This window comes from Trichechus manatus, unplaced genomic scaffold (assembly GCF_000243295.1).
Source record: "Trichechus manatus latirostris isolate Lorelei unplaced genomic scaffold, TriManLat1.0 scaffold00015, whole genome shotgun sequence".
NCBI lineage: Eukaryota > Metazoa > Chordata > Mammalia > Sirenia > Trichechidae > Trichechus > Trichechus manatus.
Genome location: NW_004443951.1, coordinates 4484839 through 4507599, shown reverse-complemented (window position 1 = coordinate 4507599; position 22761 = coordinate 4484839). Strand labels below are relative to the sequence as shown.

General features: G+C 37.6%; 1 protein-coding gene across 1 annotated transcript in view; it reads left to right on the top strand.

Moving 5' to 3' along the window:
• The window catches only part of RNF11 (ring finger protein 11), a 50167-nt gene extending 28623 nt beyond the window's left edge, over positions 1-21544 (top strand). The window contains exons 2-3 of the mRNA XM_004371753.2: positions 17334-17503; positions 19228-21544. Coding sequence (XP_004371810.1) covers positions 17334-17503; positions 19228-19399 — 342 coding nt within the window. The 3' untranslated portion in view covers positions 19400-21544. The remainder of the gene's footprint in view (positions 1-17333; positions 17504-19227) is intronic.
• Positions 21545-22761: the final 1217 nt, after the last annotated feature.

Sequence of the window (22761 nt, the reverse complement as noted above, 5' to 3'; positions counted from 1 at the left end):
AATGTAAGTTCAGCAGTCTTTAGAGGAAATTAGCTCTGATCCTTTAAAAGGGGGGGGGGGAGTTATCTGTTGGAGAGTTTAGTACAGTAAATGCAATTCCAGACTTCCTGAGCCCCAAAGCCAACCCTTGGCTGCTACAGACATTCTTTTTGAAATCACTGCCTTTTTTTTTAAGCTCTCATCTTTTAACCCCCAAAGGATATCTATTTTCTGACTCTGGTTGTTTTGTAAAGGAATCTCAGGCTTAGTACTCTTAGCTTTCAAACAGGATACTTTTATTTGCATCTTTCATTTGAGGATGGAAGAAAAATTATTGAAATAGGGATATTCTTTGAAATGATAAAATTGAAAGATAGGATGCTAAAATGAGAAAAATTATGGCATTCTCTGCTGTAGCAATGCAGTGGTTCCAACAATAACTCATGTACTAGATCCAAACTAAGTCAGAGGAGTATGTCATGGCTAACAACCACCCTTGGGATCTGCCCCATTGGTAATTCTTTGTCAGTAAGTAGATGCCATTTCACCTCTAGAAACTAGTTTGCTTTGTGGGAAGGAATCAGTAATCTAATTTCAGTCTGGGTAAGAAGAAAATGGTGATGGTGGTCAGGGGACTCTTGTTTTAAACAAAATTGTTGTTGTTCAGTTGCCATTGAGTCAACTCCACCTCATGGGGACCCCCTGTACAAAATGGTTTTGCACCATCTTCATGATAGTTGGTGTGCCTAAGTCCATTGTTATAGTCATTGTGTAGTGCCTTCCAGCCTAGGGGGGTCATCTTCCAGCACTGTATTGGACATACTCTGTTATGATCCATAGGTTTATCATTGGCCAACTTTTGGAAGTAGACTTTTCTTCCTAGTCCTTCTTAGTCTGGAAGCTCTGCTGAAACCTGTCTAACATGGGTGACTCTGCTGGTATTTGAAATACCGGTGGCATAGCTTCCAGCAAGCCATCACAGTACAACAAACTGAGGTAGTAGACAAAATTATTTTAGAAAAAAGATGGTTTATTTTAATGATATATGTGGATTAGAATCAGAAAGCTATCAAGGAACCAAGGAAGTCACTCCCATCTCTCTTACCCAGAGGCTTCATGGTTTTTCATTTGTAGGCCCTCCTCATGTCTGCTTCACTCTGCATTTCTGTTCTAATTTGTCTTTAATTCAGCCTGCTTAATTCACACATTCCTCCTATTGGCTATTCTATGACCTTTCATGTCAGTTGATTCAATTCTCTATTCTAATTTCTAAGAGAAAAACACATCTGATTGGCTCAGCTCCTCTTCATCAGCCAGGAGGTAGAAGTCATCAAAAGTTGGCTAGCCAATGAATCTACTGGCATGTACGCCTGTTCCAGAAGTTGCCAGGTCATGAGCAATTCAGGGCCGATTAGAAGTGTAGGTGAGGTAGTTATCTTTTTACCTGTTTACTGGCTCTCTATCCCCCTACTAACCAACCAGCCAACCTGTTGCCATCAAGTCAGTTCCAACTCATAGCGACCCTGTATGGGATTTAAACTTCATAAGATCAGAGGCCTTATCTATCCTGGTCAGCACTGTATCCCCTTTGCCTAAAACTGTCTGGAATGTGGTTGGTTGTTCAGTAAAGACTGTAATTGGTGCCTAGGCTCAAAATCTGACCTTGATTTCATCTGTCTTGAAGGCTTAGAAGGATAGATAAGCTTATCTAATAACTTGCTCATGCTGAGTGCCTACCAGCCCACCCCCCAATTAAAATATTACATATAACCCTGTATACAAAGTACTGAGTAAATATTTATGTAATGAATGAAGGAAACAACCTTTTCATTTCTTAAACAAATGAAATCAACTGGAAGCAGTGCTGTTTTCCATAAGGCTACCCTGATTTGTATACATACTCATTGAATATAACACCGTATCATTTTTCATTATCATAAATGTGTTGCTGGCTCCCCCCCCCACTGTATGTATAATTGTTATCCTTTATGACTACAAGAACTACCTCAATGCTAATCTTGATTTTTTTGGGGGGAAGAGTCAAGATTTGTTGAACATCAGAGCTAGAATATACGTTGAGACCATCTATTCCATATCCCCCATTTTGTCGTCTTAAATTTCAGAGAAAACATTCCCAGCAATTTGGACGTACGTAGGAGACTGCAGCTGGAGAGGGGGTGGTGCCAGCAGGAGCTTGTAAGGCTGTAAGGAGAAAGATCAGAAGAGCTGGCTCTTATTTCTTACTGGAGGAAAGGATACAGCTTTTGGTGACAAGCTGCATTCTTTAGCAGTGACTTTATTTTTCCTTCACCACAGACCAGACTTGTACTATTTCCAAGTCTCAGCACATTATTTAGGCACTTCCACACTGCATTGTTTTAGTTTCTGAAATAGTATCATGTTCCCCAAATTGTGACCAACTGTTAATGCAGTGCCTTTCAGATAGACATGTTTTACACTTTCATCTGTTTCTATCTTTTTTGGTTTGTAACTCCCTAAGATTAGTGCTCAAGATTTTTTATGTGTGTTCTTCACAACATTCATCATATTATAAATGCACCATTATGTATTTTTTGTGTGTAACTTGTCTTTGCCTTTGTTCTGCCTCAGCATATTTTGTAATCCTCTTTGTTCCCTTCACTATTCTGCCCCCTTCCATGATGCTGCATTTTTCCCTCATACCCGTTTTAATTTTTTTTGTTGTTGTTGAGAATATACACAGCAAAATTTACACCAATTTGATAGTTTCTACATATACATGTAGTGACATTGATTACATTCTTCAAGCTGTGCAACCATTCTCACCCTCCTTTTCTATTCCTCCCTCATTAACATAACTCACTGCCCTCTAAGGTTCCCATCCCATCTTTCAAGTTGCTGTTGTCGATTTGATTCCATTTGGATAGTCCTTAAAAGAGCATAATGCTCAAGGCAGACCTTTTTTACTAGTTAAGCTAAACTGTTGTTTGGTTTTAAGAAGACTTCATGGGATATTTTTGGTTCAAGGTTCAAAGATTATCTTGGGGCTATAGTTTCAGGGGTTTATCTACCTTGCATGGCTCCAGAAAGTCTAGAGGCCATGAGAATTTGAAATTCTGTTCTACATTTTTTCATTTTTGATCAGGATTCTTCTGTGGAGTCTTAGGTCAAAATGTTCAATAATGGTAGCCAGGCACATACATTTTAACTTAAAAGTATTCTTTTTCTTTAAAGCAAATACTTTTCTTTGTATTCGCTCTCTGTCATGAAGACTTATGTGGAGAATTAAAACATTAAGGAAAAAAACTTTTTTTAATGATTTATTATTTGAAATATATTTGCTTCTCCAATTGTGAATTCCTCCTTCTTAAAAGTTAAACTCACAGGGCAAGTACATGTGTGTCTCCTGTCAACACTGAGGAAATGGTAGATAAGATTACAAATAGGTAATTGTTTGGTAAGACTCTCTATTGTTTTTAAGTGGAACTAAAGATTTCTGGGTTTGATTCATCAGTGCCAATATTCCATTACAAATTTAAGGTTATTAATGATTAAATAATGATAAACTTTGTAAACATAAAGCCTTTAGTATAACTTTGAAGCAAACAGGCCAAGTGAATTGAGAAGTGCACCTAGAATTAGCACTCTATCCTGAATGAGTAACAGATTCTATAACCTTGGGAAAATATTCTTTTCTTTACAGTGGAGTAAATTTCACCCCATCTTCAACAAATCTTCAATAGTAGAATTATAGTTAAAAGTGTTAGTGATACTACAAAATAATACTCATGAAGAGTGTACCTCTTGGTTCAAGCAGATACACAACACCAAATGGGCGGCTCCTGTCTGGAGGCAGGAATGGACAGGAGCTGGTTGGATGGACACGGAAAACTCCGGAGTGGAAAGGGGGAGTGTGCTGTCACATTATAGGGATTGCAGCTAATGTCACATATCAATATGTGTATAATTTTTTGTATGAGAAATTAACTTGAGCTGTAAACTTTCACCTAAAGCACAATTTAAAAAAATGGTTAAAAAAAATATTTAGTGATACCAGTGGTAAACACATGTACTGTTTACCTTCTCCTCTATTCCCCTTTTCCTCTCAGTCAGTAATGTTGGTAGAAATGTTTATAAAGAACTATGAAAGCATAGAAAACACCACTAGTTGATGGTGAGTGTTGAGAGTATTAAGTATCACAGGTGCTTTAATGTATAGCTAGGCCTTAGAAGATTTTAGAAGACTGCTTGGGTAAGCAAATTAAGGAAGGAAATAGGCATAGAGATATGAAAACGTGGTGTTTTAGGAAATGGCCCAATTGTTTTATGTTGTTGGACTGGTCACCCTGGGAGAGGAAGGGTTAATGTGAAGTGGAAATGGTGAGGACAGAGGCTAGAAAGACCAGATCATGACAGCCATTGTATTACATGCCTTGCTATATGTGATGACAAATCACTAAGGAATTGTCATGATGATGGATAAAAAGGGAAGGGAGGAGTCGTCAGCAGAATCAGGACGATGAGATGTCTAGTGATGTCATAGCAGGGCCCAGATTTTTTGAGCTTCTGTCATGTGGTAGGTGCTTTACTTATATTGTCTTAGTTATTCCTTATAACACTCTTTTAAGATAAATATTATTCTACCTATTTTGCTGATGAAGAAACTTAGGTTCAGAAACATTAAGGTAGTGGCTGAGTGTTAAAGGGGCAAGAAGTAGGTACAGAGGTTACCAGAGTTTGCAGGACCTGAAGGTTATCCTCTGTACTAAGAGCAGTAGGAAACTATTGAAGGTGTTTTTGAAGTCGACTCTATGACAACAGGTTTGTTTTGTTTTTCTGGTTGGGGAGGGTGGAGGGTTGAATTTGTTTTGAAAGGATTATTGTGACTACTGGGTGGAGAACAAATCTGGAGGAGGAGCAAGACTATAAGGAGATTTTACTAGCTAATACTGTATTAAAAAAAAACCCATTGCCATCGAGTTGATTCTGACCCATAGCGACCCTATAGGACAGAGTCAAGCTGCCCTATAGGGTTTCCAAGGAGCAGCTGGTGGATTGGAACTGCATACCTTTTGATTAGCAGCTGAGCTCTTAACTACTGCGCCACTAGGGAGAAATGGGAGCTAAGACATGAGTATTGGCAATAGTGATGGAAAGGACTGGATAAAATTAGTGAAAATAGAAAATAAATTCACTAGAACTTGGTGGAATATTGAATATGGGTGGGTCAGGGAAAGGGAGGTACCAAAGATGACTAGAAAGATGGTGCCATTTACTGAGAGGGAAGCCTAAAAGAGGACCACATTTTGGAGGGAAGTTCATTTTTGGACGTGTTGAGTTTGAGGTACTTTTGATACATCTAATTGGAGCTGTCAGGTAGAGCCTGGAGTTTCAAAGTGAAGTCTAGACTGGAAATATAAATTTGTGAATCATTTGTATCTAGGTGGTAATCGAAGCTGTGAGCATGGACATAGTTATCAGGTCAAGAATATACAGCAGAACAGGCTAGGAAGGAGCCTTGAGAAACTTAATATTAATTGGCTTTGTAAAGGAAGATGAGCCTGAAAAGAAGCATTTGGAGAGAAGACTTGTGATAGACTGTCCAAGAAGTTTTAGGTCAAGACTGAAAACATGGCTGATAAGTATCTGAATATGATGTTCCCTAGTGATTGACAAATTGGTGAATTATACCTTTGTTAACATTTCTCTTTAATTTACTTCTTCAGCTTGCTTCATTTAGGAGGCACAAGTTCTAAGCTACATAGACCTGGATTGAGTCCCAGTTCTCCCTATATATCTAGAAGGGTTGATGGAGATTAAATAAGATAATCTCAAAAGTGCTTTTCGCTAGACTAAATAAAAAACGTTCAGAAAATTAGTTTCTTTGGGAGTCTTTTTATTTATTTTGAGAAAAGGAATAAAACACAAGTACTGTATAACCACTATCAATTCAAAACACACCTTTTTCATGAGAGCTCCTAATGAAGATCACCAGATAAACTATTTGAAAACAAAAAGAGTCAGTGCAGGTACCATCCGTCACTCTGGACATTAGCTAAAAAATGTATTTGTACACTATTTATCATTAGTACTTAGGCCCTGACTAAGGTGCGTCTGACCCAAGCCATGGCGTTTTCAGTCGCCTCATTTGCATCTGAAAGCTGGACAATGAATAAAGAAGACCAAAGAAAGAATTGATGCCCTTGAATTGTGGTGTTGGCAAAGAATATTGAATATACCATGGACTTCCAGAAGAACAAGCAAATCTGTCTTGCAAGAAGTACAGCCAGAAAGCTCATTAGAAGCGAGGATGGCAAGACTTCATCTCACATACTTTAGACATGTTATCAGGAGGTACCAGTCCCTGGAGAAGGATATGCTTGGTAGAGTAGAGCGTCAGTGAAGAAGAGGAAGACTTTCAACGGGATGGATTGACACAATGGATTCAAGCATAGCAACGATTGTGAGGATGGCGCAGGATCCGGCCTTGTTTCATTCTTTTGTGCATAGTGTCGCTCTGAGTTGGAACCGATGCATTGGCACCTGATAACAACAATAACAAACACTAAATTTAAAAAGCCGCATGTGGCTAGTGGCTGTGGTATTGGACAGTGCAGATCTAGACCGTGAGTTCCACGTCTTTCTTTCACTGCTACATCCCTTAGAGCCTAGCCTAACAACAGCACTTAGGCCCTGAAACACATCCTAATCAAAATTTTTAGTTTTTCAAAAAAAAGAAAAGGAGGGTGAGAATGGTTGCACAACTCGAAGAATGTAATCAGTGTCACTGAATTGGACATGTAGAAATGGTTGAATTGATGTATGTTTTACTGTGTATATTGTCAACAATAACAACAAAACAAATTATAAATAAATAAGAAACCCAGATATGAAAACAAATCACAATCTAAAATTCCACACTGGGCAAATTTACAGGTACTTGATACACAGTAGACGTTCAACAAATGTTTGTCATTTACCCTTGGGCAGGTATAAAGATTTCTAAAATTGATTTCTTCGATAAGTACTTTACAGCTGCCTATGGCAATCTTTGTTAGGCACTGTTGTTGTTAGGGGCTGTCGAGCCGGTTCCGACTCATCGTGACCTCGTGTAAAACAGAACCTAACACTGCCCAGTCCTGCGCCATCCTCATGATCGTTGTTACACGTGAGCCCGTTGTTGCAGCCACTGTGTCAGTCCATCTTGTTGAAGGTCTTCCTTTTTTTTGCTGACCCTCCACTTTACCAAGCATGATGTCCTTGTTAGGCACTGCAGTTAATTAAAGATATTTTGTGCTTAAAAAATCATCTATATGAAACCAAATGTTCAAAATTACTGTAAAGCAAAGATGAGAAAGTAAGGGGGCAGGGAAACTAGAGTACTGGAAATGGTACAACCAGACTGGAATGAGTGAGAATGATGCCATGTTGTAGAAAATGTAACCAATATCACTGAATAATTTGTGTAGAAATTGTTAAATGGGAACCTAATTTGCTGTGTAAACTTTCACCTTAAATACAATAAATATTATTTTTAAAAAATTTTTTTTAGTTTTTTGTTTGTGTTTTCAACCAGGAGTGAAACAATAGTAGCTGTGCACATAAATATAAAGTAGGAGTGAGCTGTATCTCTGGTATTGGCAGTCCTGCAAGACCACCCCAAGTTCAATGATTCAATAGGAGTACTTATAGGACTCAACCATACTCACAGCTATGATTTATTACAGCAAAAGGATACAAAGCAAAATCAGCAAAGGCAAAAGGTACACATGGCAAAGTCCAGAAGAAACCAGACACAAGCTTCCATGAGTCCATCTTCCAGTGGGGTCACATAGGATGCACTTAATTCCCCCAGCATTGAATTGTGACGTGTATGAAGTGTTATCTACCAAGGAACCTCATTGGAGACTCAGTGCCCAAGGTACTGAGTAGGCACCCTCTGCCTAATACTAAAGTTTCAGACTGCCGGAAGGATAGCAGGTGTTCAGCTTAAAGCTTATTGTTTGTACAAAGAGTTTAGGCAGTGAACCACTCTTATCAGTTAGAGAATAGTGGGAACCCTCCTAAAATCTGAATCTTTAATTTTTTTTTTTTAATACCCCTGTCTCCTGTTCAATTCTCACCAAACATTAGAAGCAAGATTCAATTTTGCTACCTAGAAAATATTGGTGTATCTCTAGTTGTTGTTGTTGGGTGCTGCTGAGTCAATTCTGACTCGTAGTGACCCCTTGTGACAGAGTAGAAATGCCCAGTAGAGTTTTCTAGCCTATAATCTTTACAGAAGCATATCACCAGGTCTTTCTCCCACAGAGCTGCTGGGTGGGTTCTAATTACCAACCTTTTGGTAAACTGTTGCGCCACCATGGCTCCTTTTGCCTCTAGTTCCTAGAAAATAAATCGTTAACTCCAAAATACATCACACCAGTTTTTTTAAAAAGTATGATGGGTATGATAAACTTTAAAATTAGGGGCGTGTGGCAAGAAGGGTGAGGCCATATTCCTCTTTAAAATATCAGGAGGTCTTGGTCATTTCCTTCCCTGTACTGCTTTCTGAAAAGTTGCATGCGACTGAAACTAAAATGTTGAATCATTTTAAATATCGAGAGAGTACTTAGAGGATGCTTTGATTTAACAACAACAACAAAAAATATCAGAGAAGGAAATACATTCATAATGTGAATAATTAAAAGGTAAGGTTTTTATTTTTTTAATGTTAATACAGTTTTTCATAAGGCAGAACTTACCTTTTCTATTCTACTTTTTCTGTTTTCTGTACACATATATGTGAACCACAAGACCAGAGAAATCTAGCCTCTTAAAAACACATGTTTGGAGATCATTTGCTCCAAAACAATTTAGTTCTTTACGTTTGTGGATATGCTCTTATACCAGTTGTTCCAGTGTAACTGTATGTGTGTCATATTTTGATGTGGGTGGCAGCTAGTCAGGACTGCTCAGATAGTACTAGGATTGAGAGAATCAGGAAGGTATTATAGACTGGAAATGGTCATCCAAGAGTTGAAGAGCTCAGAACTGGCTGGGATCACAACAGAGGTCAAAGAGTTTCTGGTATTCTGGGACAAGCCAGAAAGTAAGGACAAAAGTCAGGGACGTTAGCACTTAGCTTAAGGTTTATAAGCCAGAGAGTCATTTGATGAGGAGGAGGAAAAAAATCTCAAAGAAGGGAAAACAAGGGTCAGAATAATTTACAAATGTTGGCGTTTACAAAGCTCTTTCATATTATCGGATATGATTGTATCACCAACCTTCTAAAGTGGGTGCTATTATTTCCTTTATTCAGAGATATTAAGAGACTTGGCACAAGTCACCACAGTAAGTAGCAGAGCTGAGACTCAAGTTTTAATTCTTCATACTGAAAAGCCCATATTCTTTCTAAGATAGCTGTGTTTTTCACACTGTGTTCCATTGATTCTTAGGGTTCTGCAGAGATGCCCATTGTAGGGGTGAGGATCTCTACCCTTAGGGCACATTGCTTCCCAGTCCCGTTTCACCAGAGTAGTCCAGTTTTAAATATTTGGATTTTAAATAAGATTTCCTTTCAAAAAGTAGTTTTGCTGCTTTAAAAACTTGAAATCCATTGGAGGGGACTGTGTTGCTCAAAAGGAAGATCAGAGTTCTGCAACCAGTATTGCCAGTAGCTATGTGACTGTAGGTAAGCCTGGGCCTTGGTTCCCATCTTGTAGCTGTTTTTAGATGACTTTCAAGACCCCCTTTAAAAGAAAGTTGTTCTTATATCTGCCAGAGCCTAATTCTTAAATTTTGGAATGCTATTCTACAGTCATGTAATGGTAAAGTTGGAATAATGGTAGCTAACCCGTTAAAAAAAAAAAGAAAAAAACTCGTTGAGTCGATTCTGACCCGTAGTGACCCTATTGGACAGAGTAGAACTGCCCCATAGGGTTTCCAAGGAGCAGCTGGTAGATTCAAACTGCTGACCTTTTGGTTAGCAGCCAGGACTCCTAATGGTAGCTGATATTTATTTATTGAGTGTTTATATATGTATCTGGTACTATACCAAAGACAACATTTGTAATCCCCACTTAATTCTTACAGTGGCCTTAATGCTTTCCACAGAGAAAAACTGAGGCCTATAGAGGTTTAATAACTTGGCCAAAGTCATATAGCTAATAAGTGGCAGAGCAGGGACACGAACTCAGGTCTTTTTGGCTTTGAGTCACAAAATTTTTCTGCATTGGAGATTTATCTGCTGGGTATAAAACTTTAGAGAGGTGAAAAATCTAGGCTAGATATGCCCATAGGAATGTGTCTAAAGAGCCATATTTATGATCATTAATAACCAAAACAAGGGGATACTGTGTGGTTTAAAATCAGGAAAGGTATGTGTCAGGGTTGCATCCTTTCACAATACTTAGCCTGTATGCTGAGCAACTAATACGAGAAGCTGGACTATACACCGAAAAACGAGGCATCAGGCTTGGAGGGGGGCTTATTAACAACGTGCGATATGCAGATGACACAACTTTGCTTGTGAAAAGCGAAGAGGACTTGAAGTACCTACTGATGAAGGACAAAGACTACAGCCTTCAGTATGGATTGCACCTCGACATAAGACCAGAATCCTTACAACTGGACCACTAAGCAAAATCATGATAAACTGAGAAAAGATTGAAGTTGTCAAGGATTTCATTTTACTTGGATCCACAATCAATGCCCATGGAAGCAGCAGTCAAGAAGTCAAATGACACATTCCATTGGGCAAATCTGCCACAAAAGACCTCTTTAAAGTGTTCAAAAGCAAAGATGTTACTTTGAGGACTAAGGTGCACCTGACCCAAACCATGGTATTTTCAGTCGCCTCATATGTATGCAAAAGCTGGACGATGAATAAGGAAGACCGAAGAAGAATTGATACCTTTGAATTATGGTCTTGTATTGAATATGCCATGTTGTATTGAATATGCCGTGGACTGCCAGAAGAACAAACAAATCTGCTTGGAAGAAGTATAGCTAGAGTGCTCCTTAAAAGTGAGGATGGCGAGACTTTGTCTCACATACTTTGGACATGATATCAGGAGGGACCAGTCACTGGAAAAGGACATCACGCTTGGTAAAATGGAAGGTCAGAGAAAGAGGAAGACCCTCAATGAAATGGATTGACACAGTGACTGCAGCTATGAACTCAAGCATAGCAATGATTGTGAGGATGGCACAGGACCGGGCAGTGTTTCGTTCTGTTGTAGCTAGGGTCCCTATGAGTTGTAACGGATCAGGCTGTACCTAACAACAACAACAACAACAATAACCAAAAGGGTTATATGACTTTTATATGCCCTGTAAAGTTATTTTTCTAATGCATAAAATAGGGTTTAAATATTTATGTTGCATATAAAAAATTCTCTGAGTTTGTGCTATAAACTGAAATTTTTTGTATGTACAAAGCTCATTTAAGAGGAAATATTCATTTATAAGGCAGAAGAGAATTGCTGTGATTATAGTGGTGAAGGTTTACAGGACTGAAAAGAAAGCCTTCAGGGTGTACTAGAGAAATGAAATCAGTTTGGTACTTACTGTCCTCTGTGAAAGCCAGAAAAATTGACAGTATTTTATCAGAGTAGATGATGGCACTTGTTAACTAAAGTTCCGCTGTAATTCTGTATACTTTTCCTGAGTCTCTCATAGGTAGAAGGAGCCCTCGTGGCTCAGTGGTTAAGCGCTCGGCTGCTAACCAAAAGGTTGGTGGTTTGAACCCACCCAGTGGCTCCAAGGGACAAAGATCTGGCAGTCTGCTTCCAATTCTGCTCTTCACAGGTGGTCTCTATTGAATCAAAATTGACTCAACAACACTCAACAACAACTCCTTGTAGGTAGACATATGTATTAAGCTGAGACTAGAGAGAGTCTGTTAGTACTGGGGTACAAGGAGGATTGAGGAAGCCTTCATTCATGTCAACAGCTTGCTGCATAAGATAAAATTTGGACCAGTGGACCTTCAGGGGGAAACCTGTTGCCATTGAGTTAATTCTGACTCATAGCGGCCCTATAGGACAGAATAAAACTGCCCCATAGGGTTTCCAAGGGTGTAATCTTTGTGGAAGCAGACTGTCATATCTTTCTCCTGTGGAAAGGCTGATAGGTTTGAACCTCCTACCTTTCAATTAGCAGCTGAGCTCTTTAAGCACTTGCAGGAGGAAAGGTGGAGGGGATTGCAAGAACAAAGGCAGTAAAATGGTAAAGCCATGGAGTTTTTTATAGGAAACAAATAGTAAATTGGTATGGCTGTAAATAGATAAAGCCCCTCAAATGCAATAATATTAATAGTAGTAATAACAGCTACCATTTATTGTGTGCCTGCTATATACAAAGTTCACCACTGCAGGTACTATATAGAGCTTCCTCATTTAAGCCTTATATCAATCCTGTAAAGCAGGTAGATAAGGTAGATTCTACCCCAGTATCCATAAGGAAAGGAGCCCTGGTGGCACAGTGGTTAAAGTGCTTGACTGCTAACCAAAAGGTAGACAGCTGGAACCCATCAGCCGCTTTGCAGGAGAGATGTGGCAGTGTGCTTCCAGAAAGATGTACAGCCTTGGGAACCCTATGGGGCAATTCTACTCTGTCCTATAGGGTTACTAATAGTCGGAATCGACACAGTGGTGATCGGTTTGGTTTCCGTGGGTCCGTGGAGAACCGGAGGCTGATAAGTTAAATACCTTATACATGGTCATGTTGTTAAGTGGTAGAGACGCCTAGGATTATCTGGATCCCAGAGCTATATTTAATCATATTATGTCTTCTTTCCATGTAATAGGCACTAAATAAATATTTAGAAGAATAATTCTGATAAGCAGTCACATCCTCCATTATTATTTCCTAAATTATGAGATAAAAGTATGTGAAAGTAATTTTAAGTAATCATTAATGATTTTATGTAGAAACTTATGAAACTTCCAACTACCCATCAGCTGCTCCATAGGAGAAAGATGTGACAGTCTGCTTCTGTAAAGATTTACAGTCTTAGAAACCCTCTGGGGCAGTTCTACTCTGTCCTGTAGGGTCAGTATGAGTCAGAATCAACTTGACAACAATGGGTTTGGTTTGTTTTTAGTTCAGCTACTGGCATTTTACTTGTTCCAAAGAATATATTCTTAATTATTTTGTAAGGATTTATTGGGTTTTAAGAGCTTTAATTATACATTTGTTCTGAATCTTAAAGAAAAGGAATATTTAAAGTCTTGTGTTGGATTACCTTGGACAAAAAGCTCAGTAACTACTGTCAGAAAAAGGGTTTAGCAAATTAAAACTACAATGAGATAACATCTCACCCAACATCAGTGGCACTGATTAAAAAAAAAACAACAACAAATACTGATGTGGTTGTGGGGAGACTATAATTCTTATACACCGCTGGTGGGAATGTAAAATGGTACAACCCCTATGGAAAATGATATGACACTTCCTTAAAAAGCTAGAAATAGATCCAGCAATACCACTCCTCAGTATATACCCTAGAGAAATAAGAACCATGACAGGAATAGACATAAGCACACCCCTGTTCATTGCTGCATTATTCTCAATAGCAAAAAATGGGAACAACCTAAGTGCCCATCAGTGGATGAATGGATAAACAAACTGGTGCATATACACAATGACTACTATGCGATGATAAAGAATAACAACGAATCTGTGAAACATCTCACAACATGGATGAATTTGGAGGACATTATGCTGAGTGAAATAAGCCAGTGACAAAACGACAAATATTGTAAGAGACCACTACTATAAAAAAAACAAGAAAAGGTTTACCCATAGGAAAAAACATTCTTCGATGGTTACCAGGGAAGGGAGGCGAGAGGGTAGATTACTAAATTAGATAGAAGACGTGGTAATACTGACGAAAGGCAATACGCTATGTGAGGGAAGTCAGCAGGACATGACAAAGGCAAAGGAGGACACTGAAAGGGACTCAAGAACAAAAGGCCACTACGGCAATTACTATAACATAGACAATCCTGCAACAATAGTATTAACAAACAGTAATTTATGAAGGGATACTTAGGTAGATAGGTGCACTAAAGAGGCGTGGGAGGGTGTAAGGGAGCACATCCGCCTGCAGATACAGGTTAGGTTGTAGATAATGCTACATACATATTTGTAGATGGTGCATGTGTACTAATATAGGTGATAGAACACACAAGGGGCACAGTCATGGAAACTTCTTATACAAAACCAGACACTTCCTGGGACGAAGCTACTAGCCTTGAGGGCTAAGGACCATAGACTCAGGGGACATGTATGTCAATTGGCATAACAGTGCATAAAAACAATGTTCTGTATCCTACTTTGGTGAGTAGCGTCTGGTATCTTAAAAGCTTTCGAGTGGCCATCTAAGATACAACTAGTGGTCTCTTCACGTCCAGAGCAAAGGAGAACGAAGGAGACCAAAGAGTCAAGGGAGCAATTAGTCCAAAGGACTAACGAACCACATGCACCACAGCTACACGACCCCGAGACCAGAAGAATTAGATGATGCCCTGCTGCCACTACCTACCGCTCTGACCGGGATCACAATAGAGGGTCCTGGCCACGGTGGGAGCAAAACGTAGAACAAAAAATCAAATTAATAATAAAAAAAAGACCAGACTTACTGGCCCGATAGAGACAAGAGGAACCCCTGAGGCTGTGGCCCTAAGACACCCCTCTGACTTGGAAACACAGCTGTTCCTGGAAACCACCTTCCAACCAAGCAATAGACAGGCCTATCAAATAAACAACACTCAAAAAGAATGTGCTCTATAGAACAATTATACAAGACCAAAAGAACCACATTTGCCCGAAAGTAAAGATGAGAAGGCAGGAAGGGGTAGGAAAATCAGATGAAACAGGGAACCCAAGGCGGTAATGGAAGAGTGTTGACGCACGGTGGGGATTACAACCAGTGTCATGGAACACTTTGTGTACAGTTTGTTGACTGGGAAACTAATTTGCTCTGTAAACTTTCACCTAAAAATATTAAAATGAAAGAAAGAAAAGAGTTTGTAAGTCTAGTTTAAAGGTACATGATGGTATCTTTAGGGAACATTATGGTACACTGATACATATAGTACAAGGTGGTGGGAGTCTTTGGTGGAAGTTTTGCTTCCAGTTCTGCCATGGCAGATTGTGTGACCTTAAGCATATGGCTTAACATCCCTGAGACACTTAAGCATTTGTGCAGCCTACTATGTGCTAGATACTGTGCTAGTGCTAGAAAGTAGGCCATTTTTTAAATTTGAAAACCAAGGGATCGGATTAAGATCAGAATAATGACCTTGGATTCTTTGCAGCATGAACTCCATGGTCTTAATTATTTTTTGAAATTGTTGTTTGATATTATTGTCTAATATTTTAAAGTTTCTTTCTCTTGGAATTAAAGAATATTTCAGTATTGGAACCTAATTTATATGTATTTTATAGATTTACATATGTATAATATTATATATGAGACTTTTTCCAAAATTTCTCATAAAATAGAAGGATATTTATACTTGAGCCCTTATAAAGTCTCATTATATGTGCTCTCTTACTTTGAACCACAGAGAAAGGTTTGGGGAAGCCATTAGCCCAAAACAGTGTTGGTCGATGCTAGTTCCAGATGCTTAGGGAGGTTATTTGGCAGAATCTGTTTTTAAAAAAGCTTAATTTAACACAGTTTTAGCAATTATTCCTGGAGGTATAACCTCACAATTGCAAATGTTACCTGTCATTGTAAACAAGTGCTTAAAGTGTAGAGATCATGAGTCATCCTACAGAATGAATAGAAATAAATTTTCTAAGGTAATGTCCATAAGTAGTTGTTATTTGATATTAAATTTCCCATAAATGCTTCATACATGAATTCAAAAAGCGTGTCTCAGCTTATTCAGTGTACTTCATTGAAGTCTCTGCTCAAATGTCTCATCAGAGAGGTTTACCCTCAGCATCCTATGTAAAACAGCATCCCCCATCATTCTTTATCCCCTTAGCCTGCTTTATTTTTCTTTATAGCACTTAGTATAATACATAATCCTGCAGATTACATATTGTTTATTTTCTGTCTCCTAACACTAGAAGGTAAGCTTTATTCTAGGAACTTTATTTTGTGTACTCTTAACTCCTCATCACCTGGCACATAATAAGTACTCAATAAGTACCTGTTGAAAGAATGTGCAAAGGCATGAATAAAATTATTTCATAAAATATGAGTAGAAAAAAGCACTATGTCTAAGTTACTGTATTTTATATAATAACATGCAAATAAATCAAATGTTATAAGTAGACATTTGGCTATTTAATTTACATCTCTAAAAGTTTAAGTAATGCATTTGGCCAAAAACCATTTTTGATCTTCTTACTGGGAATATGAGAGGAGGAAGGGTCACCTCATTTGGGCTCATTCAGTTTTCAGTCGTATAGAATCTATATCCAAAGCCTAAAAGGAGTTTTATAAATCAAAGTTTATAGCAACAATATCCAATCTTTTGAAATAAATAATAAATGAAATTTAAGGTTATTGTCTGTATGGAAAATAAATTTGCAAAAAAGATTAGTCTGTAATGGCCAGTTCTAATGTAAATATTGGTATATTAAGGCCACAGAATTCCATTGCAGCCTATAGAATATTGTTAGCTTATTGGATTCAATTGGTTAATTGCATGGAAGCTCTGTTTGTGTTGATTTATCTATTTGTGTATCAGGAATATTGTTTGTGTGTGTGTGTATTTGAAGCATTTCCATATATAAATCAAACCCGACTCATAGCACAACCCAGAGGCTAGATCCTGTGGGACCCTGTGGTTGTGGGTTTTCATACATTCAGCTGTGTGGGTGGTGCAGAATAGGTGGAGACTTAGATTTAATCAAGGTTGAGGTTTTGCAGGTGGGTATGATAAAGGGCAACAGCCCTGGTGGCATAGTGGTTAAAGCACTCGGCTGCTAACCAAAAGTTTGGCAGTTTGAACCCACCAGCCGCTTCACAGGAGAGATATGGCAGTTTGCTTCCATAAAGATTTACAGCCTTGGAAACCCTATGGGGCAGTTCTACTCTGTCCTATAGGGTCACTATGAGTCTACGTATGTTAAATGACTTTCATGTGGAAATGTTTCAAATAACATTCCATGTCAGTTTTTCAGTGAAACTTGTGCTCTTATCGTTTAAAGTAGTTCAGAAATCTAAACGTGAATTTTTTGGTGTGTGTATTTCAGCAGGTAAAGTTAATACAGAGTGAGACAGAATCATACTGCTTTACACTACCCCAGCCACCTCTTCCTGTAGTCCCCCTTATCTCCATCCTCTTCCCCCAACCAAGAAAGAAAGGAAAACATTATGCCTGAAAACAGGTTTTTTAAAAATAATCTTTTTCTTCTTTAATATTTAGGAACAAGTTCCAGTTCCAGTTTATCATCCAACACCTAGCCAGACTCGGCTAGCAACACAGCTGACTGAAGAGGAACAAATTAGGATAGCTCAAAGAATAGGCCTTATACAGCATCTGCCTAAAGGTGTTTATGACCCCGGGAGAGATGGATCAGAAAAAAAGATCCGGGAGTAAGTTTTGATAAATTTATACATGCTTTAATGGTTTTAGCTATTTATTTTTGAAAAATATTCTCCTGCATTTTAGAAATCAGATATTTAATACATTGAACACCTCTCAGTTTTGTGCAAGAGAATGTTTAGATGTAATAATAAAGAATTTTCATATAGAAATAGCTAAGAAATTATGGCATGAATTCTGACCATTTTATATGTTGCTTGTGCAATTGATGTTGATGTCAGTTAAAAATCATTCACCGGTGTTTGGTTATGGTTAAGGACAAGGTACCAACATTGCTGGTGGCCTTGTCAGCTGGTTTTTGGGAAGCAGTTTGGTAACGTGTCAAGGACCTTCAGGTCTGTATTCTTTGAGACAATAATTGTAGGAACCTATCCCAAAATGTGCACCTCATTCTCACCCCTAGAGCTTTATGCACAAAGATATACACCATAGTCTTATTTAGGGAAAAAATACAAGGTGCGTAAATGTCCAATAGTAGAGATATAGTTAAGCAAATTGTGGTACAGTAATACTTTTGTAAGTTTTGCATCCACTAAAGTTGTTTGCTAAGGGTTTTAGTAAATGAGAAAACTCTTATAAATGATGGGGAAAAAAGGATGCAGAGTTACATATGTATTAAAATATGCACAGAAAAATAGCTGGAAGAATCTATACCACTATGTTAACATTGGTGAGTTTGTGGATAATTTTCCTAATTGAGGATGGGGAGGTGCAGGTATGTGGAGAGTGGAACACAGAAAAGGTATTGAGAATTGCGCTTTAGTTAAAATGCCAACGAAGAAAGCTTTCTACGTAAGTCACCATTTCCATAAACCTTATCTATTTCTTAATTTGGGGAATAATTTTATTAGGCCTGATGGATTGAGGGTAAAATTTTACTTGTGGGGAATTTTTGTCCCTAAGGCTTGTTACAGTCTGTGAAAATTCCTGATGAGGACAGCCATTCTTCTGTTAGGTTGAGAATGGCCTCACCACCATAGACACAACCCAGTTTACTATGTTGATGTTAAATGTGACTGTTTGAGACACTTAACATATTGCAGAAACCATAGCACCATTTTAGTGCTGGTAGTTAAAAGCACATTCCCTCTAGAATACTGACTTCTGAAACATTTGCAGAATTAGGTTGCTTCATGAACCTGTTGAAAAGTGCCATGAAATTGAAACTGAGGTTAGTGAAATGAAGAGAGCTTTAGAAGTTTAAGCCTTAAAGCAGCCTAGTAAGTAGGATGAAATTAGTTTTTCTTTTTCTACATATAGTTATTAAAATCATCATTAGAAAATGGTCTTACTCCTGGGCTAGCATTTAAAACTCAGTACAAGGAAACAAAAATTATCATACAAAATTTGTTTGACTACTAAAGTTAATCTAACTGGTGCTTTCCTACCTAAAGCATCAAATTTTGCTGCAAGTGTCTTCTATAACATGTAGCTATTTTACAAGCATAGTTCTAGCAATGGACTTGATCCCCGTGTGGTCCATTTCTCCTTGCTCTGTTGATTGCTCTCAACCTGCAGATTCCCAGGGGATTCGAATAAGAGAATGGGGATATATCAACACTTATTAAGAAAACAATTCATGTTGCATACTTTGGTGGTGGAATGACAGGCAAGCCATTTTTATGTGTAGCTCAGATTCGCACTGTTTTTGTAATGTATTCTAGATTAGCCACTTCTAACAGTGCTCTCTGATTTATCTTTCTTGCCCCAACAGGTGTGTGATCTGTATGATGGACTTTGTTTATGGGGACCCAATTCGATTTCTGCCATGCATGCACATCTATCACCTGGACTGTATAGATGACTGGTTGATGAGATCCTTCACGTGCCCCTCCTGCATGGAGCCAGTTGATGCAGCACTGCTTTCGTCCTATGAGACTAATTGAGCCAGGGTCTCTCGTCTGACACTTCAAGTGAACCATCATTTTTGGTGGTTTTGATCTTTTGTCACTGAGCCCAAAGAGCCAGGGATTAGGAATTAAGATCATGCACAAAAGTTTCCTAAAAATTCCTGAATGGCTTCAGATGTTGGGGAAAAGTACGTGATATTTTAGAAACTTAGGGGTAAAAGTAGGATGGTATTTTTATGTAAAGCCTTGACCCAGTGTGTAAAAAATATAATTGTATTTAGATCTTGTTATTGCTCCAGTACATAGGAATTGTGTAAAGTGTTACAGCAGCTGTATATGTTTAAATTGTGTGTATTGAAGATTTTATTAGGAAAAAGATAGTGGTTATTTTTCCTAAATGAAATAACTTTCTTCTTCCCACCAAAATTCTTTTCTGAAGTTGCTGGCATTTGGGTCAAGGTTTTATTAAAAGCTACGTTTTATAACACTGGCACAAAAAAAAGTAGTTTTAAGCTTGTTTGCACAGTTCTTTTTTTCCATTGGAAATGGAATCCATTGCCTTAGGTCTTTTTAAATAGTGTATTATTATCGTTGGGGCTGGCTCTATGCTTGAAAACCAGTTTATTTATAACCTGTCTAAAGTGCTATATTCTGTTTGCAGTTAGGAAATGCAGAATTCAAAGTGATCTCCTAGCTTGTAAGCAAACTGAGATGCACTATCCCTTTTCTATAAAAAATGAGTTAATGTGTCAAGAAACCAACACTAGTAAGGTGGGGTTTAATATTACCCTTTCCTGTGTGTTTTATCTAATTATTTTGGTTGTTAATATGGTGGTAATTAAAAGTCAAAGTAAATTTTAAACATTAACATTTCTGATTTTTTTCGCTCGCATTATGCCACAGGCTTATGTAAAAATGAAAGTGGCACCATGGTGAAACTTAGAGAAAAAAGTTCCTCAGTTGTAACAATTTTGATTTATTTTCTTCCCTGTGCCCTCCTTCCCAAGGTTGTCTTGAACCATAGCAAAAGGATACTGCATCTCTAATTACTGTAGTGCTGAGGTTATTAAAGTTATATAATATACATCTCAGTCTCTGTTTCTTGGAAAGCTATCTGTTAAGCCCTGCTAACTGACTGACAAGTCTTCTAAGCAGGGAGAATTAAAATTAATGTATTTCATGTTTTGCACACAAATACAGAGTTTGTATAACCACATGACTTCATAGTTGTGATCTCAAAAAAGGAATTTCTCTTTTGTCTTTTTCTTGCAGTTAATGTAAGAATACTATGAATCTCTACCCTTCTGAAGTGTTTTTGGTACAGGTGGTTTAGTAAAGATGTAGTAGTAATGTTTTATCCATTTAGCATGTGTTTATTTTTTCTTATGTACTCAAAGGTGACCTAATCGTTCAGCTTGGTGATACTACAGCTAAAAAAATCATTCATTAGCAAAAGGAGAAGCAGTCTTAACCTAACAAAGAAATTAGAAGTGTTTCTTATTATTTTATATTGAGTTAAATATTTGACTCTCTAACACTTTTCTACATGCAAAAAAATACAGGTATCTTGAAGGTTCTTCATAATTGCATTATAGAGGAATTTAGTATGTTGTAAGTACTTTTTAAAGATTTGACGTTTGGCTGTAGTATCCGTATGCTGATTGATTTCCTTATGAGCCCCATGATGGAAAGATTTTAAGATGAATTTGAGGAAAGTTGAAAGAAATTAGATTATCAGGTTCTGTTAAATTGTTAGATGTATCTTGCTTAAGTTTTTGTTGATTAATTTATATCCACCCAATTATATAAAGCAAACTTGGAGGAAACACCTGAAGTTGTGCAATATTTTCAGTGATAATGCTTTTTTATCTTTGTGTTTTCTACTTAAACATGATGTCTATATCACCAGGTATTATAGCCAGACTTTTTTTTTTTCTAGATTGTTAAAATTGGTAAATGAACTTTTTTTAAAAATTATTTTCCATGTTACTGTTAGTCTTTCTTTATTGCAAGGCTTATCTCACAGAAGTTTGACAGTACTATTGAAGGAACCAGTATGAGCTGAATTTTTTTTTAAAGGCACTTTGTATGCTTTAATTTGATCTCCACATACAATGTTAGGAACCATCAATTTTGGCTTTTACTAAGTTGTTAAATAAAGTTATATGATACAGTTGTAAAGGGCTGAAGTTACAGTTGATTCCATAAGAATATTCTCCAAGTTATCTAATCTTTCTTTAACACAGTGATAATATAAATTTAATTAATTATTACCTTTTAATCTCTAGGTGTACTTACTTTTGAGAAGTATATTTTTTATTGCTTGGCAATTAATATACCATCTAATAAACCATATGCTTAGAAGCTTGATAGCTTCAAAATTTCCAAAGCCAAATAAATAATGGGTGCAGCATGTTTAGATTTGGACAAGATGTATTTAAGCTTGGCTTTTTAAATACTATTTTAAAGTTTCAAATTAACTGTAGGATTTGAAAGATCTGCTTTAGTTTACACAAACTTTTCTCAATCCTACAGGTGTAGTTTGTAGGGAATCTCTTAAAATCAGGTGTTAGAAAACTCCCTAGAGTCTACCCTGTGATATAAGACCATTTGATTTTACAAAATACAGTGAGCATTGAGGTAAACTCTCTGGGTACAAAGCTCCCTTATAAGAAATCATTCATTTTTTTAAAAAGGAATAACACTTAATAAAGTAGTCAAAAGCAGAGCTACCTGCGGTCCTGAGTCTGAGAGCAGTAAACAGGATCAAAGATAAGCTTCTTTAGGCATAATTCAAAAGTGTAGGCAGTTTGGTAGCTATCTCTGCTTATACAAGCAGTGACTAGCAGTATGTCTCAGAATTGATTTATGCTTGCATATAAATACATCTTAGCCAATGTAATAACCTCAACTAATTTTTTAAACCTTTAATTTTAGAATTAATATATAAGAAAAGTTGAATATTTGGATAGTATCTCCTGAAATATTATTAAATTTACTTACCTGAATTCAAAGATCCTCTGCTCTTTTCTTGGGTGAGGGAGGAGTCAGAGCAGACAGTTTATGGACACTCCTTCTGTACCCTGTCTATACAGCTCCCCTGCCTCCAATCTTAAACTCAACTAGACCATGATTCCTAGGTGCCAGTTTTATAATTTCAAGTATTCATGTATCCAGCTATTTCAAGTAGTACTACTTTTGTTCCTTAACACCTGTCCCATTTTCTGGAGTCCTGGAACTCTATTCATATAAAAATAAATAGACCTGGATACAGGATACCTCTATCATGGGAGGCAAGGGCGTGGGAGTCATCACAGTCCTTTTGCAGGCACTGAACAGTCTTCTTATTACATCTTTTGGGAGCTTAGCTGATTTCTTTCCAATTTCTTCCCCCTTGG